The following is a 15,965-nucleotide window of genomic DNA, read 5'->3' as shown; positions in this document are numbered from 1 at the left end:
CGATTTGAGGGCTCGGTACCTAGCTGCGGCGTGCATATCTGACGACGTGTTGCCTGGGCCTCTGTTGATCAGAATCAATCGTTCCAATCTCTGCCAATTCAATGATCAGGCAAGAAATACTCATGCGGAATTCTCGATACATTTTTGGGCCGTTGTCAGTAGTGCATGGCAGATGAACACTAGCTAAATTATATAAAGAGATCTGGGATGGTCATTCATCCATCTGGTCTGAAGGCCAGCTGCTCTCGTTTTTTTTTCCCATGGTTTGAGGGTTGTGGGTCGAACTAGTATACGGGCGAGATCGCACTTAGAGCTTATCGAATTGCGTGCACAAACTTCCTCAACTGCCTAGTGATGAGATAGTCATGGGACTGAGAAGAAAAAAACTTCCCGAACTCGTTTCAGTCGAGAGGCGACGTTAAGCGATTAATACCTCACGGACCGGCCAACTCGGAAAAGTTATTATACCCTCGTAGGTGCGGGGCATGATCCGGGCTATTATTATCCAATGACTGCATAGTACATACTCGCACGGACAGACGCAGGGGGTGACTGCGTTAAATAGCGCGGCGTACCAGAATGTGTTGACTCCGAATGCAGAGTTGGTGCCTGAACGGCGCGCCCGAACGCACCAGCTCCGCAGTGATTTTGAAATATCAAATCGCCGCGGGCTCAGCTGACGTGAACAAGTGCAAGCGTATGCCAATAACGAGTTAAGGTTTCAACCTGCCATTTTCCAGGACATTGCCAATTCGAGTATTGCCAAAGCCTGTGTGTCTCGAGAGCTGGTAAGAGAGTTTTTACCAAAAAAAGAAATGAAAGATGGATTGGGTGTGAAAGGCACCCCCCCCCCTTACGATAATTTCATCTTTGTGGGCTGCGCGGTGGGCCTCAGATAAAGGATCGGTGTCTTGCTCTGGTTATGAAAGATAGGTGGCGGAGATAGAAATGCAAATTCAACGACCATGCCAAGTTCGCAGCAAGCTAGGCAAGAAGATACCAAGGGAGCCAAGGTTACTACACGGCTGACCTCAGTTCCCCACTTTTAATTCGAACCCCCAGGGCACTGGGCACAATTCGAGCTTGGCGCCGGTCGTATGCCGTGACTCTGATAGGTAAATTCCCACAAAGGGTGGCACTCGAATGACGAAAACCCCAGAGGCCAGCTGTGGTAGCTGCAGGAGATGCTAAACGACGAATTAAGACAGCTTTTGGTGTCACTGTAACCACATCATTTGTGGAGAGGGTTCATGGAAACCCAGAATTTCCTTGATGGCAAAAAAGATAAACGGCGACGAAATGAAGACCAAGCGATTTTCGTTAGCAAGGAAGAATCAACATCGTTCTGAGCTAGTCGGCAACGCGATATATGGCGTTGAGGGGAACAGCAACCATGGGGTTCGTATATCGAGACTACCAGCCCTGAGCTGAGAGGCTTGGGAAAGCGGTAATAGTGCGCCGAGACACTCGTGCTGCCCCGTACTGTACGGCCCCACCTCGACCCTAAAAGCGCGGAAGGAACGACACCGATACCACTTCAAAATGTCCAGGGCTCGTGGGGGGCAGACCCATAGGACCCTGTAGTTGGATAGATGACAATTCGGACAGGACCTTAGGGATTCGATATCCACCAACTCCCTTTCCCTAGGGCACGCAAGGAAGCTGCTGGTAATAGCTAGCCCGAAGCTATGTCTACTGCTAGTTGTGGTAATGAGTTACATAAGTTATACTTTTGCAGGCCAAATTATCTTCTCCAAAGAGAGAAGAGCCGATGGCTTCCATCGTTTCTACTCTATTATAAGACGACACTTGAAAGTATCGATGGGTATCCGATTAGGAGTCGATGATGTTCTGAATTGACGACACCCACAGGTGAATGAGTTTGAGGCACACGAAAGCACCGGGCCCTTCAGGGTTGAAGGTTCTACAATATGCCATTATCGAGTCACGGCGCATCGGAGAAGAGGGAGGCAATGAACATACAGCCTGAACTGCATGTCGGAAATGAGATTCCGGATAGGACTTTCGGTCATCTGCAGGTAGGGTGATGCGCACGCGGCTGGTGGGGAAGACGGATCTCCTTGGCCTTAGCCAATGACCAATGAGTCCAAGAAGCATATGATAGTAAATTGTAATGACTGTGTGGAGGTGACGACAGGAACCGAGCGGTGCAACTTAGACATGAAGCATTTGTCGCAGGGGAAAATGCAGATATCAAATCACTGTCCCAGTCATAGAGAAACCTAGCTGATCAGGGAGTGCGTAGAACATGTGTAGCGACCCAGGCAGTTTAGATGATATATAAAAGTGATCATCGTTGGCCAAAGTGTTAGATACCTGGATAAGCGGGAGTTCTTTGATTGCAAACTGAGCTTTGGGAGCTTCTCTGGGGTTTTCCAGGGTTGATCATCGGATCGCGGCAGCATGCGAGTGCTATTTGTGCCGCCTAGAGCTATGTGAAGGATCATCCCTGTCCTGCATGCATTCAGCTAGCGTCAATATGTTGGTCGTTCATTCCCTGATATGCATGATTAATGGTACTCTCGAGTCGATGCTTCTATCATCTCATGTGCGTGTGCAAGTACCAACAAGTGACAATTCGGGTGGGAAGGAGGGGGAGGAGGAGATTCTTCTTGAACACAGGGTTGATGCCAGGTATCTTGTTCCTGGGGTGCCCTATGCATCAGTGCGACTGAACGAAAGCCAAGTAGTAAGATGCTGCCTCTGAATCTTAGAGATCTTTGATACAGAGCCCGATCTCGTACTTGTTATCATCGTTTTGTCGGTACGTGTGTACATACTTACGACGAGTTATTGGAAAAGGGTCTCGAACTTCAGGCGATTGAGCCTCAAGACAGGAAAACATTATCCGGTGCATAACTTCCAGGCCTTGAGGTCAACGCACACCACCGGGTCATCGCGATTCCATTGATGGTCGCTCATCAACGCGCGGTCGAGAAAATTGTCCGATCCCGATCGGAAAGCTTGAGCAGTCATTTCCATTACTTAGTCGAAATGAGTGCGTCTTTGGTGACTTGTACACTGGGAAGTTGTCCGGGCGGTCAATGTGATACCCGAGGCAACGCAGCGCTAGCCACAAGCCCCATCAAATTTCCTGGATGAAAAAGATTTTAACAGCGGTAAGATATTGTCATCAGCCATGCATGTCGGCACGCAAGTCCCATTCGTTGAATATTATTATAACAACGCGTACGATCATGTCGTCTCCGCCGGTACTGCTGTTCTTTGTGTCTGATGATAGAACCTGCCTAGACCTTAGCCTGGATTGGCGTATGGCATGACTCGTGAGAATGGAAGGTTTATATCTGCCCTTCCAGGGTGTTGGCGAATGTCGAACTAGTGCATTGTCCAATGAGGTGAGATGATAACATCAGCGCCCATATCGCAGTGGCGCAGAATGTGACGCATAGAAAGGACAATATGTTGGCGTATGACTTGATCGACCTTCAAAATTAATTGCAGAATTTATCGCAGTGCAACGTCGATCTGAGTTGAGAGAAGACGATAGACGAGAAGCTACTACATATGATATATTTACAAGTGGGAATTAACTGAACGGATGTCATCAGGTACGTACATGACAAGAGCGAGAGCAGTGATAGTAGCAACGAATATCATAATGATCAAAAAGACGGGGGGGCGTTGAGTGCGAGGTAACAATGCAATTACCAACTAGGGGCACAGACGTTGTTTCGCCCGCGTTGCGTCTCAATCCTGATCGAGCGGTGAAAGAAAAAAAAAAGGGGGGATATATATGGATCTCTCTGACAGGATGCAGAAAAATGCTGTTAAATTCGTTGATCGTTTCATAAACTAGCGTTTGCCTTTGATCCCCATCCGACGGCACCCAGATCTCAATCTGTCTGTCAGATGGATCTGTCGTCAAGAAAGAGGGTTCCTTACAGTTAGTAAGCGAATATAAGAAAGAGAAAGAATTCCTACAGTTGAACGAACCCTAAGAAAAGGAGAGGGGCAGAAATAGGTGTGAGGAGACCTTTGTGCCAGAACAGGAAGCTCTGCTTCCAGCCCCAACTCACTTGCCTTTTCGGTTAGCTCGGATCGGATGCAGATGTCCAATACAAACTTTCCAGCTTAGTCTTCCCACCAGCCTTTTGCTTTCAGGAATAAATAGCACCATGCAAGCACTCGATGAAGTTGGCCTCTCCCCGACGGATTCCCCTTCCACTTACTGACCTCCCGCATTATGTGCGTTCTCCCTGTCATCCTCAACTCTCTTTTGCTGACAATGTGGCGCCTTTTCTGCAGTATTTGGATCCTCAACGAACGCCCCTCTTTTCACACATCACTCTCTGCCTGAAATGTCCTCTTTCCGCGTTATCGAAAAGCTCGCCTACATTGACGGTGTTCCCCCTGATATTGATGTCTTGGCTGGTCCTCTGGTCAGTGACACGTTCTCCATTTGGTTTGACCCATACTCAAGCGGCCTCACAATAGCTGCTTGGATATTTGTTTAACTGGGGCTTGTTTGGTGTTTTGTGTATGCAAGTCTGTAAGTGACGAGCAGCGGCGTATTCCAAACCGTGTTGCGGCTGGTTGACTTCTTCGACTTCATTCAGATGTGTATTACGTTTCGTTCCCCAAAGACAGCCGATGGATCAAAATACTCGTGTACACACTTTTCTTCATTGACACCCTACAAACCGTATGTTCACTCTTGTTGTTGTTATTGTTTGGAACGGACTGTTGAAATTGTCATCTTCTCGCCTAGGCATTGACAACGCGTATGTTTCCCGCACGGCAATCCACTTTGCCGATATCCGTAACCTCTTCTCCTGACGAGTAACCCTCTTTCAATAGACAACGCGTGGCATTTCCTCGCTAAGGGCTGGGGCGATCCTGAGGCTCTGATCAAGCCCGGTTGGTCGTGGATAGCCGTCCCCCTCATCTCAGGGATAGTCTCCTGCACTGTGCAAATGTTCTTCTCTTGGAGAATCTGGAAGCTCAGCGAGAGATGGCTCGTTTCTCTGTTCATATCCGCCGTGAGTATTTGCGCTGCTTCTTGCAACCCTTTGTTTTTTTTCCTTGTCGAGTTATCATTGAATGGATTACTAATTTTGGAATTTCACACTCGGACCCGACCCCGTTCTCGATTCCTCTCACGTGGTTTGAATGGAACCCTTCCCTCCCTCTTTTCGGATTATCGATAGATTGCGGTCATGCAAGGTGTTTGTGCAGCCATTTGCGGCGTTTGGTTCTCGATCATTAACGACGTAACCAAAATTTCGTCGTTGACCACGCCGGCAACAATTTGGCTTGCGGGGAGTGCTGCCTGTGATGTGCTCATTGCCGGGTTCATGGTGTACCTCGTAAGCCATTCTCATCCCTGATGATCCTCGGTTCAATTCCATGACCGGCTAATACTTTTACAGCTCAGGAAGTCTGCGACTGGTTTCGAGGGAACGGATACCGTGATCAACAGGCTTACAAGAATGACCATCGAAACCGGTGCCGTGACGGCTGCTGCGGCCACTCTTGAACTTATTTTTTATCTCAGGTGGAAGGAAAATAATCTTCGTACGTCTAGTTCCGTTCGCTTCATTTTATGGGACTAATCGTATCCTTTTTCGTGTGTTCAAATTCAGATATGATCCCCGCTCTTGCCCTCGCGAAGCTCTACACCAACACCCTAGTAGCGACCCTTAATTCTCGCAACCCTATGTTCCATTCTTCTCGAGGATCCAATGTTGAATACTCGGCAAATGGGAATGCATGGGGTGGCACTTCGACGATTGGAGCCGTTGCAAAGACGTCACGGGTATCAAGGGGCGCAGTCCAGATCATGAAAACGTTAGAGACACACGGAGATGTGAGGGACAGGACGGTCAATGGAACCCAGATGAACATTGACGAGGAGAGTGGAATCGCAATGAACGATATCAAGATCGGGCAACTACCTTACAGCGAGGAGAGCACAGATGACACTGGAAAGGAAGCTAGCGAGGGCAGTGTCAAGTATTTTGGGCAGGTTTGAGCGAAGCAAAATATTCTCCCTGCCTTGGTACATTCTACCTCTCTAACACCTTTCTCTTCCTCCTCGACTATCATATACGGTACCATCTCTACTCGCATTCGACTCCTAATTTACTCATGCCGAACCCCTACACTCATTGTTCACGCTTCAGCTCACCTATTTCGTCTCAATCATCCTCATCCACCTCGCAATCAACAAACACTGCTTCCTCACTTGCTCGCTGCTATATTTCATCTTGGTATCTTACTTTCGATTCTTGGAGCCCTCACCGTTTTGCTCTTTGATTCTCTCCTCTATTACATATACCAACCAGCCACTACAACTCCGATGTTTGCATGCCCATCACCATCAAGTCTGTTTTTTTTTTTTAAGAAAAAGTAACTGGACTGGATTTTGTATCTGCGTTTCACCGTTTCCCTTCCTCCCCCCTCTTTGGTTTACTTTTTGGCATGTTTGATCTTGCCCCTGGTTAACAACATCTTTGTGAGTTACTTCGTCTTGGTGTCGCCCACTGTACGTATCATGCATGGATATAGGAGGGTTCTGTAATAATATATAGAATCATAGTATATGCAAGCATTTATCATGAGGCTCTCAATGGGCCTGGAATGATCGAGACTGTGGAGGGTGGTGGAGGCATCGATTGCAACCCGGAGCTGGCCGTCGAAAGAATATATCCGTGGGAAACGAATATCTCCACGGAGTACGAGCGACACCGTTCCGAGTATGATGTCCGCCTGTATCTATCACTGGACGGGCTGCCGGGTTGAGGGGGTGTGAAATACAGCACTTAAGTAATGGTCATGATGAGTAAGACACTAGCATTAATTATACAATTACAGCAAGAAGTGCAATATGTATGTTGGATTGCTAGAATTATTATTTTGGCGGGGGATCAGATTATCAACGGCGGTGAACCGAGAGGCACGGAGGTCGCACAAGTCGTCGTACCGGATGCGAAGGCTATATGATGGGTTTAACGGAGCAATAAGGGTTGTTCTGTTTTCTTTTCTTTGGCGAAAGTCAGACTCGTTGAGAGTGACACAAGATCCGTGGCAACAATGTATATAGTTGTGCGGAATGTTCTTCCCTTCCGACACGTCTTGGACGGTCATGGAGGTGGTGAGGGTGCGTATCAGTGATCGGCTGAAGCATCTATTGATCTATTGGTTATAAACCAACGAATGGTAGAAGTGAGACTGAAGGGCCCATTCTGTTCTCTCGCCGTCGCAATACGTGCAGTTCAGGCACGGGTTCCGTGCAGGAGCAATGCGGGTTGGGTATAGGTGAGGCAGAGTCTGAAGATACTTGTGGAACATAACAGGGTTGGGCGCGTTGACCGGGAGGGCGCTTGCAGGTTGATAGCGGAAGATGGTTCAGTGGGATCGCCGAAGTCTACCTAGCCGGCTACTAGGCTACCATCGATTCTCATACCAATACCAGCGCCGGCCGGAGAGAAGCCCAAGGAGAATAGGCTTGAGGTGGCAATCAGTAGGGACACGTTTCAAGTGTGAAGGGCCAATCAGAAGTAGATATCAGACTTGAGTGGGGGTCTTCTGCTTCTTTCGGGTACGGCGAGCTTCGGTACCAGTTGATGTAAACGCTGCGAAGCGAGGGCTCAAACCATTTCGGACTTCCTGACACATAGCGATACCCGCAGAGAAAGTGTGACATTTATGATTCATTCTTACTACCACCCTACACCAGCGGGCTTAGCTAGGAAGTTCTGCATTGATAGGAGGCTTACTAGAACGCTTCTCCGGCTATGCATGGTGAGCAAAAATCCCTGAAATGTATTGGATAGACACTTGCAGCAGTGATGATTAGGCGAAGGATATATTGAACCACCGGCTGATGAGTGAGGGGATGATTTGGGTTCACCGCAGCTGTTGGCGATCGTGATCTGTCATGACCAGATAATCACGGGCTGCGTGTTGGGTGGGGAGATGGAATATCGAAATAACCCTGAGGTGAGGGCAAACCGCACACCCAACAAGGTTACCGCGATATCAGCTGGCTTGTTATGAACTGGAATTTGACCATGAGAGACCCCTATTGGTGTGATCGTTTCTGGTGTTTCAAGAGCAGGAAAGAAAGGAACGCTCTTTAGGGAGTAGCAGCGATCCCTGTGCCTTTGATTCACGTATGTATACGTGACGTTGCAGGCAAGATGTGGAACCAGAGATATTTGAATTGCGGTTTTGTCCCATCGTCCTGGAGTTCTCATCATGAGCGGCCCGAAGTGGACACATCCGTTTGTTTTGGCAACCCGACTTTATAAAGGCCCACGAGGCAGTCCATGCTTTCCTTTGTGGTCTGAAAGGGCGTCTACATACCAAAGTTCCTAATCCGCGCACGGCCATTAATACTTAACATCTAGACATTCAGCCTGACAGATCCCTGGAAAAACAAATTCCAACGGCAATTTCGTTCTCATACCCTCCTTTGATTGGCTTCTTTTTGAGGGGAGGCTGTTGTTAAGAGTATAGAAGAGGCCATATATATATGCAGTCTCACTCTCCTGCCCAAAGGATCAAACGCGCCCGTTTCATTGCCTTTTTTTAGACTGCATACTCGTTCAATTCTTTGGCCACAGCCAGATACCTCATCGCTTTATCTCTCCTATCTTTCTTTCCTTTTAGGCTGACGACTACCCACGGGCCTTTCATCCTCGGCCTGCCCCTTAAGCTCATATCTGTGCTTGCTTCTCTTCACACTCGCTGTTGCGTTAATCAGGTCACCGCTTCCAACGTCATCTCTGCACAACTGGCCGTATTTCGATGGCTCAAGAGCCCGTATTTGCTACCCCTGAAGCGTTTTCTCACGCCGAATATGACTACTTGGTAGTGGGAGGTGGCACAGCAGGTCTCGTCGTTGCTTCGAGGTGAGCCCTGGTTCTATCGGCTTCGGCATGGTTATCAGCGAACCAAGTTACTGACTGGGGATTTTATTAATCTTTGTTGGGGGAACATATAGACTGAGTGAGGATCCCACTGTGACCGTTGGTGTTATCGAAGCTGGCGGCTACTTTCCTGATGAGCCCCTCATTAATGTGCCTGGTATGCCAGCGCGGGTTTCCTACGAGCTTATTGAACGAAGCTGGCTGTGCCTCTACTGTGTACAGGTTTCTTTGGCAGATCATTAGGCAATCCAAACTTTGATTGGGCGTGAGTTGGAGCAAGATGTCAGAAGGCTTGAATGTGGTGGAGCTAATGGTCTGGGGTTTTACACAGATTCCTTACTGTCCCACAAGAGAATGTTCTTGGTCGACCTATCTTCCACCCACGGTCTGTATACGTGTCTCGCATTCGACAAAGTAGTCCCTAACTTTGCTTACCGCCTCCATTCCAGTGGAAAGCTCCTCGGCGGCACAAGTGCTCTAAACTTCATGGCTACGGTGAGTGTGGTTGCTCCCTCCATTTATTTGCCACTCTAAAGAGTCATTCGTCGGACGTAGGGTCGGTTCGTGGATTTCGTGTTTCCTGTTGAATACTCGGTAATGGAATTATTACTCTGCTATGCAGAGCGACCAAGGAAGAGTATGACGGTATGTTGTCGGTGGCTATGCCCCCTTGGGAGTCCCTCATCCCAACTTTCCGTAGCTTTCGAGACTATCGGGAACGAAGGATGGAATTGGGAGTCCTTCCTGAAGTACATGAAGAAGGTATACTTACCTCCACCTTGTGTGAAATAATTTTGACGATTACACTCATATGTTTTTCACGAAGTCGGAAACCGTTGCACCAAGTGACCCCGAATTTGGGGATAAGTACAATGCTAAGCTTGAGGAAGGAGTCCATGGCGACTCGGGTCCGGTGCGCGACTTGTCTTGATCTACTTGGTAATGCAGCTGATATGTGTTTTTATTCGCTTCCTTGCAGCTCAAATTGTCGCACAGTACATGGACAAGTGGTCTCACTGAACCTCTCTTCAAATCGTTGGAGGCCTTGGGCATCAAACCCAACCCCGACTCCGTGCGTATCTATGCACCTTGTTGGATCCCACTTATCGATCTTAATTCTCCGCCAGAGCAACGGTGACAACACGGGCTCGTATTCAATTCTTGGCTCTATTGATCCTGTCACGAAAACACGTTCCTACTCCGCGCCTGCTTACTTTGCTCCAAATGCCTCTCGAACAAACCTCTCCGTGCTCTTGAATGCTCAAGCTACGAGAGTGATACTCGAGAAGCGGGATGGAAGCGACGAGTACGAAGCGAAGGGGGTGGAGTTCGTTTCTGCAATCGGTGGCGAAGAGAACAAGGTCAAACTTATAGCCAAAGCTAAGAAGGAGGTCGTTCTCTCTGCGGGCACTTTTATGACACCCCAACTGCTTGAATTATCCGGTGAGTTTCCTTTGCCGGTACCGTTGCTGCTGGTATGGCAAATCTTAAGAGCCGACCTCTCGCCGATCCCCCCGGAATCATTAGGTATTGGTGATAGGGCCATTTTAGAGAAGTTTGGTATCCCCCTTAGAATTGAACTTCCGGGTGTGGGAGATAACTTGCAGGTTCGTTAATGCTTCCACTCATTCGCGTGCCTGTTCGAAGCTAATTTTTCCGTGTGAGTAACCAGGACCATATATATACAACCTCCACGATTGAAGTCAGCAACGAGCTGGAGACGTTGGATGTCCTCCGAGATGAAGAACGAAGTCTGAAGGAGATCGACGCTTAGTATGGTCTCTTCCTCTCTTCCGCCTTTCTGATGACCACATATTGTCGCTCCGCACACATAGTGAAAGGCAGGAGGGTTTGCTAGCAAGCACACACTCTGCTTTTGCTTTCTTGCCTGTCCGGGCTTTCGCCCCTGCCGAGGACGTCGAACGCATGAAGACATCTATTCGGGATGCAAAGGAGAGTGCCAAGCAAAGTGGCCAAAAGAGACGACTTGAGCTGCTCGAAAAGTGGTTCGATGATGAGAAACACCCACAACTCGAGTGCGTGCTTCCAGCGGATGTTGGTTCATTTTCTCTGACGTGTTGAATCAGGGTCATCACATATCCTGGATTCTTTCCAGCCCCAGGCAAAACGCCGAAATCAGGTTCCCACTACAATGCAGTCCTTGTTGCCCTGATGCACCCACTTTCCTTTGGAACTGTTCACATATCCTCATCTGATCCGCTTTCTAAACCTGTGGTTGACCCCAAGTACCTCTCGAACAATGTCGACCTCGAGATCCTCGCTCATGGCGTGCGCTTCACTCGGAAGCTACACTCAGAGGAGCCATTGAAGAGCCTGACAAAGGCATTTGTGGAGCCAGCTTGGGATGAGGAGCTGGATGATAATGAAGTGAAAACTCATGTGAAGAGCGTATTGGAGCCTGTCTATCATCCTGTGAGTGTTGATTTTCGTCATGAAATTTGCGCTATGTTTATGTGCTGTCAGGCTGGGACTGCTGCAATGTTGCCTCAAGAGGATGGTGGTGTTGTAAATTCGAGGTTAAAAGTTTATGGAACGTCAAACCTCCGGATCGTGGACGCGTCCATCTTCCCTTTCGTAAGCCCACGTATATTCCCCAACCCTTGGTCCACGCACTGATCCGTGGCGTCGCTGAAGCACATCTCTGCCCACCCACAGACAACGATTTACGGCATGGCTGAGAAGGTTTTGTGTTTCACTTTGAAATCATGAGGATTGCACCAACGAATTTCTTGCTAGCTTGCTGACCTCATCAAGGAAGATGCCAAGAACTCGGCACAAGCGATCCCAGAGAGCACCTCATTCATACGGCAAGGTAAATCTTTGTTAGCGAGTTGTTTGTTCTGGTTGTGAAGTCCGCTGCTGCACCATGATCGAAGAATTGACCCATTCCTTCCTAGTTAATCTGCTGCTTGTTCTTGTTTTTGGGATCTTGTGTTGGATTTGTACATAGTACATGAGTATTGTTCAGGATTTTTTTTTGCTCCGCTGAGCGTCGTTTCCGTGCGAGGATTTGTTGCCACTGAGCCCACCGCCATAACTACCACACCTCCAAACTCCTCACGATTTTATACCTGTCAAGCTCAGGCCTTGGATTACACTTAGGTAAGCTCCACACGTGTTTGTAATGTTCTGCGTACCTTCTACAGCTGTCATATCTGCTGGATCTAAGTAAGGCTGCGAACTCACATTGGTTCGAGGGCAGGTACCCTCCAAAATCATAACTCAGCCTACTGGCAATTTCACGAAAGATGGCCCTTCCCTTGTCCGTTTCTTTGCATCTGGAACCGTGCGGATGACTACGTTTTTGTTAGACTTGCCCGATTTCACGGCGATTTCCTGTTTGAGCTTCTGTCCGACAAAGGCTGTGAGACTGTCTGGAGTCTGTAATGGGACAGCAGTATTCTCAGAGTGGTCGGTATAATGTACAAAAGCGATAGAAATACCCTCCACCTGATGATGGTCGTGATCTCCATGTTAATGGTATTTCACTTCAGCCAGGGGGCTGAACCTGTATTACTTGGGAAGGTTTCGTATGTTCAGACGTTAGCTGAAAAGGGTATGACTGTCGGGTTGAAGTCGTGGGAAGAGTGGACAAGACGTTCGTATGCTTTGGCTCTCTAATCGGTATATACGTATCTCGAGGCACCGAAACTTTCATCCAATATAGAAACTGGGTCCTGCCTAGGTTGCGAGTCCAGTGAAAGCAGCCTTTCGTCAAAATTCCGATCTCGTCGGTTCAGACAATAATACTGTACCTGAGGCTGGTCTCACTCGGGCAAAAGGCCAAGGCCGACCGACCGACCGAAACCGCCCGCGGAGCCCGGGAAGAAGTCCGTTCGCTGCCTGACCAGGCAGGATGCCTCTTGCTTTTCTGGCAGCGATGACTGTGGAGAAGCTCATATCCATCGGATGTTCACTACTTCATGCTCACCCTGTCGGTCATGAAGTCGCTCCCCCTGCCTCTGGACTCCCCAGAAACAGTCTGGATGGGAGTTGGGAGAAGTGTAGGACCGTATGAAGCAACGAGGGTAGTGCTCCCATCCTTCGTTCAGTCTTAAGTACTCTTTCCGCCACCCGATACCGGTACCCCGAATACGTTATCCGGGGGGGGCTTCATCTTGCTATATACAACTGAGAACGAGAACAAAACATGCCTCCTTCGTAAGATGATCATTGAATTCGTGGATGCCAACCCTCAATTTCTTCCATAAACGCTTGCCCTGATCCTGCTTTATAATATCCCCACCTATTGGTGCCTCCCTCGACCAATTGTGATGCCTCGGTTCCTACTTTTGTGGTGGTTGGCCTCCCGTTATGGCATCCCTTATATAGGGCTAATTGGCACAAACCGTTTTTCCTTCTTAGCGTCGTCTCCGTGCCAAACTACTGCCTCTCGCTATCCCCCTCTGCTCTACTGTTAGTTTCTCTTTCGCTCCAGCCTCCTTGACTCGAGGTCTGATGCTAATTATTTTGCCTGCGTTCAATTGTACGCCTGGGCCAATTTCACCACACCCGCACTGCTATTTTATAGATGTCCCCTCTAGGTGGTCGATTCCGAACCAGTTTCAGACTCATCATATTTTCTCCTATACACTTTTCTCAGTCTGTCGCCTGTTGCATGCGGCGCCGTCTCCCTCGTTGCGCGATTCAAATGATGAGTTATTCATGAAAAGCATTCATCGATGGCTCTGCATTTTGACCCAGTAGTCCCTCGGACATGTCCAAGACCTTGAACTGGGGCTTTCTATTGTGGGCCCTGTGGCGCCAGCTGCTAATTGGTCGGATCTAGGTCCGTGTTCGGAGGTCCTATCTTTGATAGTTTCCAGTTCTTTCTTACATTGCTTCATTCTTAAATCTACTAGTCGACGTGCCTTCAGCTGGATATCAATTGAACAACTGGTTTACAAAATAATACGCGTGGATCATTTGTCAGAGTAACAAAACATTTGACAAACATTTATACAGCAGATTAAACGTTGTGTCATTATTAGAAATATTTCTCTGAGCTCTCGATCGAGCCTTTTCCTTCTCCCATACTTGCCCTGCTAAAATTCTGGCCCTTTTCAACCCTTGCGTTAGTCCCCTCATTATTTGTGCTGATCCCGTACGTTAAAGCAGCATCCACGATGTTCTTACAGGAGGATCAGTACCAAAGCCTGTCTTCTGTTGGTGGAAGTAGAGCAATAAGGATCGGGGAAGCACGCTATGTATTTGGAGGGTGGACCATCTTTTCCGCCCCAAATGGCATTTTCATCGGGCAGAGTCGCAGAGGGGTAATCAGGTGGACTCACATTAGGAACTGGCCCCAGTCGGGGGTCATCGTCAAGTACTCACCTTCTTCACGGTAACAGCATCGACAACAATTGTAGCGACGCCAGCGATTACAACAGTAAGAAGAGTGCAACGTGATGCATCGCAATATAAGGAGAAGTGCGTAATTCGTGGAGAGTTAGTATCGCTTAAATGGGAGGACTCTTCTGGAGAGGCCAAGCAAGTGGTTAAAGTGAGGCCACCTACATACCGTTCATGATGATAAAGTCGAACATTTCCGTCTGTCCAATCTCTCATCACTTCTCCGCTTGAACGTCAGACTCTTCACTACATGTAGATGCCAGTATGGCTGTTTGAAATGGCCGCGCTTTGTCCTTTCCGACATTGAATGGATGGTGTGGGTCAAGGACAACGTTTGTTCCAGTCCGAACGGCCAGCCAAATGGCAGGAGGTTGAAGGGAGCAGCTATTTCAGAATATAAAGCCAAGGGGTATGGGATCAGGAAGCTGAGCAGCCAATGGGCCACAGAACGACTAGTCACTTTAGTTTTCCCACGCTCGCAGACGCAGGCAACTTTTGGTGACTCCAGTTACAATCATGTCCACGCCGTGGAGATCGTTCATTGAACGCTCAGCCCGTGTGCTTCGGGACAATTCGGCAAGTGGTGCGTCATGTTCTGGAGTTCCTGGTAAGAAAGCAAAGAATATATATCCGTTTTGTCAGTTATCAGCATGTCGGGAGCTTTCCGGTCTGGAGAACCCAAACTTTTGTTTAGGTATCGTTCTCCACAAGAGATAGGTCAGCATGTTACTGGGTGTGATTCAGACCTTGGCGGTTCTTCGACTGCAATGCTCGATATCTCGCCGGAAGATGGGAGAGGGAGGTTCTCTGGAGTTGTAAGCACGAACGTGCCGAGACTGAAAGATGGGTCGGTTGTCGGTGGATATGCTGGCTTCCGAAATAGAGTGGGTACGGTTTATTTATTGTTCGATGTTTAGCACGACGACGGATTCTCTTTTTAGGCTCGGACTTCATTATTTGGGGCCATTACTGATGACCTCGAGCTCCACAACTACCTTGCCCTGCGTGTAAGGGCAGCCGGAGACCCTCGAACGCGGACCGCATATTTTGTGAATGTTCAAACCGAAGGTCCGGATCCTCCAGACTTGTGGCAGCATCGCTTGTACCTCAATAAAGAAGATCAATCACCCAACGGCGTATGGGAGACAGTTTTGGTATTCATCAACTTGCATCAAGCAGTTGGCTTCTAACTCAGCATCTTTATAGATACCGTTCAACTCGTTTGAACTCGCCAGTGTGGATGATGCGCCGAGCGGGCAGAACATGTCTCGTCATAGGATACGGTCCATTGGCATTTCGGTCTTGGGTGGTAGGGCAAAAATTTCAGGGACCTATGAGCTAGGAATCGACTATATCGCGGCTATTAACGAGGTACGTGGGGGGATCTGTACTTTTAGGCGTGTCGTTTACCTTCTGTTCACATCAGCCTGAGGATGCTTCCCGCCTTGATGCACTTGCGGATGGTGGTGAGCCTTCGGGGGCCTCATGACACCCATATATCGCTCCCTTGTTCCACGCTCAAAGCAGTCACTCCCAGCACTACTCGAGCCGTATTTGAAGTGTCCACTCCTGTGTAATATGGCGTGAGCCTCTCAACATGCAACCATGCTAGTCTTCTGTATCAGAATAAAATTGTCAGACTCGTCTAGAATTATTTGTGTTCCCTGACTGGAGCAA

The 15,965-nt window shown here is 48.5% G+C and overlaps 4 protein-coding genes across 4 annotated transcripts; 3 read left to right on the top strand and 1 right to left on the bottom strand.

The window, feature by feature from the left end:
- The first annotated feature begins 4,101 nt into the window (after nucleotides 1-4,101).
- Nucleotides 4,102-6,091, top strand: EI90DRAFT_3069705 (uncharacterized protein). The gene is made up of 9 exons (XM_039061178.1): nucleotides 4,102-4,227; nucleotides 4,288-4,421; nucleotides 4,477-4,531; nucleotides 4,599-4,684; nucleotides 4,751-4,763; nucleotides 4,840-5,021; nucleotides 5,190-5,348; nucleotides 5,412-5,556; nucleotides 5,625-6,091. Exons 2-9 carry the CDS (start codon nucleotides 4,341-4,343, stop codon nucleotides 6,011-6,013), a joined length of 1,110 nt encoding a protein of 369 aa, XP_038912973.1. The 5' UTR covers nucleotides 4,102-4,227; nucleotides 4,288-4,340; the 3' UTR covers nucleotides 6,014-6,091.
- A 928-nt stretch (nucleotides 6,092-7,019) lies between these two features.
- Nucleotides 7,020-8,142, bottom strand: EI90DRAFT_3069704 (uncharacterized protein). The gene is made up of 2 exons (XM_039061177.1): nucleotides 7,205-8,142; nucleotides 7,020-7,141 (listed from the first exon to the last, which is right to left on the bottom strand). Exon 1 carries the CDS (start codon nucleotides 7,685-7,687, stop codon nucleotides 7,502-7,504), a length of 186 nt encoding a protein of 61 aa, XP_038912972.1. The 5' UTR covers nucleotides 7,688-8,142; the 3' UTR covers nucleotides 7,020-7,141; nucleotides 7,205-7,501.
- Nucleotides 8,143-8,793: 651 nt separating this feature from the next.
- Nucleotides 8,794-11,645, top strand: EI90DRAFT_2929829 (alcohol oxidase; the record flags this gene model as incomplete). Its single annotated transcript, XM_039054998.1, has 15 exons — nucleotides 8,794-8,897; nucleotides 8,990-9,118; nucleotides 9,247-9,300; nucleotides 9,365-9,419; nucleotides 9,548-9,560; nucleotides 9,616-9,677; nucleotides 9,742-9,828; nucleotides 9,895-9,987; nucleotides 10,043-10,358; nucleotides 10,443-10,522; nucleotides 10,588-10,688; nucleotides 10,751-10,951; nucleotides 11,003-11,348; nucleotides 11,400-11,510; nucleotides 11,571-11,645. 15 exons carry the CDS (start codon nucleotides 8,794-8,796, stop codon nucleotides 11,643-11,645), a joined length of 1,827 nt encoding a protein of 608 aa, XP_038912971.1.
- Nucleotides 11,646-14,763: 3,118 nt separating this feature from the next.
- On the top strand, nucleotides 14,764-15,945 carry EI90DRAFT_2999125 (complex I intermediate-associated protein CIA30). The gene is made up of 5 exons (XM_039056278.1): nucleotides 14,764-14,871; nucleotides 14,931-15,172; nucleotides 15,230-15,442; nucleotides 15,495-15,659; nucleotides 15,715-15,945. The coding sequence occupies exons 1-5, from the start codon at nucleotides 14,805-14,807 to the stop codon at nucleotides 15,775-15,777; spliced, it is 750 nt and encodes a 249-aa protein (XP_038912970.1). The 5' UTR covers nucleotides 14,764-14,804; the 3' UTR covers nucleotides 15,778-15,945.
- Nucleotides 15,946-15,965: the final 20 nt, after the last annotated feature.

This window comes from Cantharellus anzutake (assembly GCF_015039405.1).
Source record: "Cantharellus anzutake strain C23 chromosome Unknown EI90scaffold_45, whole genome shotgun sequence".
In the NCBI taxonomy this organism is placed as follows: Eukaryota; Fungi; Basidiomycota; class Agaricomycetes; order Cantharellales; family Hydnaceae; genus Cantharellus; species Cantharellus anzutake.
Note: the sequence above shows the minus strand (reverse complement) of the source record. Positions and strands in the feature narration are given on the sequence as shown.

Bases quoted from the DNA above. Each gene is read 5' to 3' on its own strand.
- EI90DRAFT_3069705 (XM_039061178.1), top strand. From the start codon at position 4,341: ATGTCCTCTTTCCGCGTTATCGAAAAGCTCGCCTACATTGACGGTGTT. The intron at 4,422-4,476 runs GTCAGTGACACG...GCCTCACAATAG, and splicing joins ATGTCTTGGCTGGTCCTCTG to CTGCTTGGATATTTGTTTAA. The intron at 5,022-5,189 runs GTGAGTATTTGC...GATTATCGATAG, and splicing joins TTTCTCTGTTCATATCCGCC to ATTGCGGTCATGCAAGGTGT.
- EI90DRAFT_2999125 (XM_039056278.1), top strand. From the start codon at position 14,805: ATGTCCACGCCGTGGAGATCGTTCATTGAACGCTCAGCCCGTGTGCTT. The intron at 15,443-15,494 runs GTATTCATCAAC...GCATCTTTATAG, and splicing joins GCGTATGGGAGACAGTTTTG to ATACCGTTCAACTCGTTTGA. The intron at 15,660-15,714 runs GTACGTGGGGGG...TGTTCACATCAG, and splicing joins ATATCGCGGCTATTAACGAG to CCTGAGGATGCTTCCCGCCT.
- EI90DRAFT_3069704 (XM_039061177.1), bottom strand. From the start codon at position 7,687: ATGTCACACTTTCTCTGCGGGTATCGCTATGTGTCAGGAAGTCCGAAA.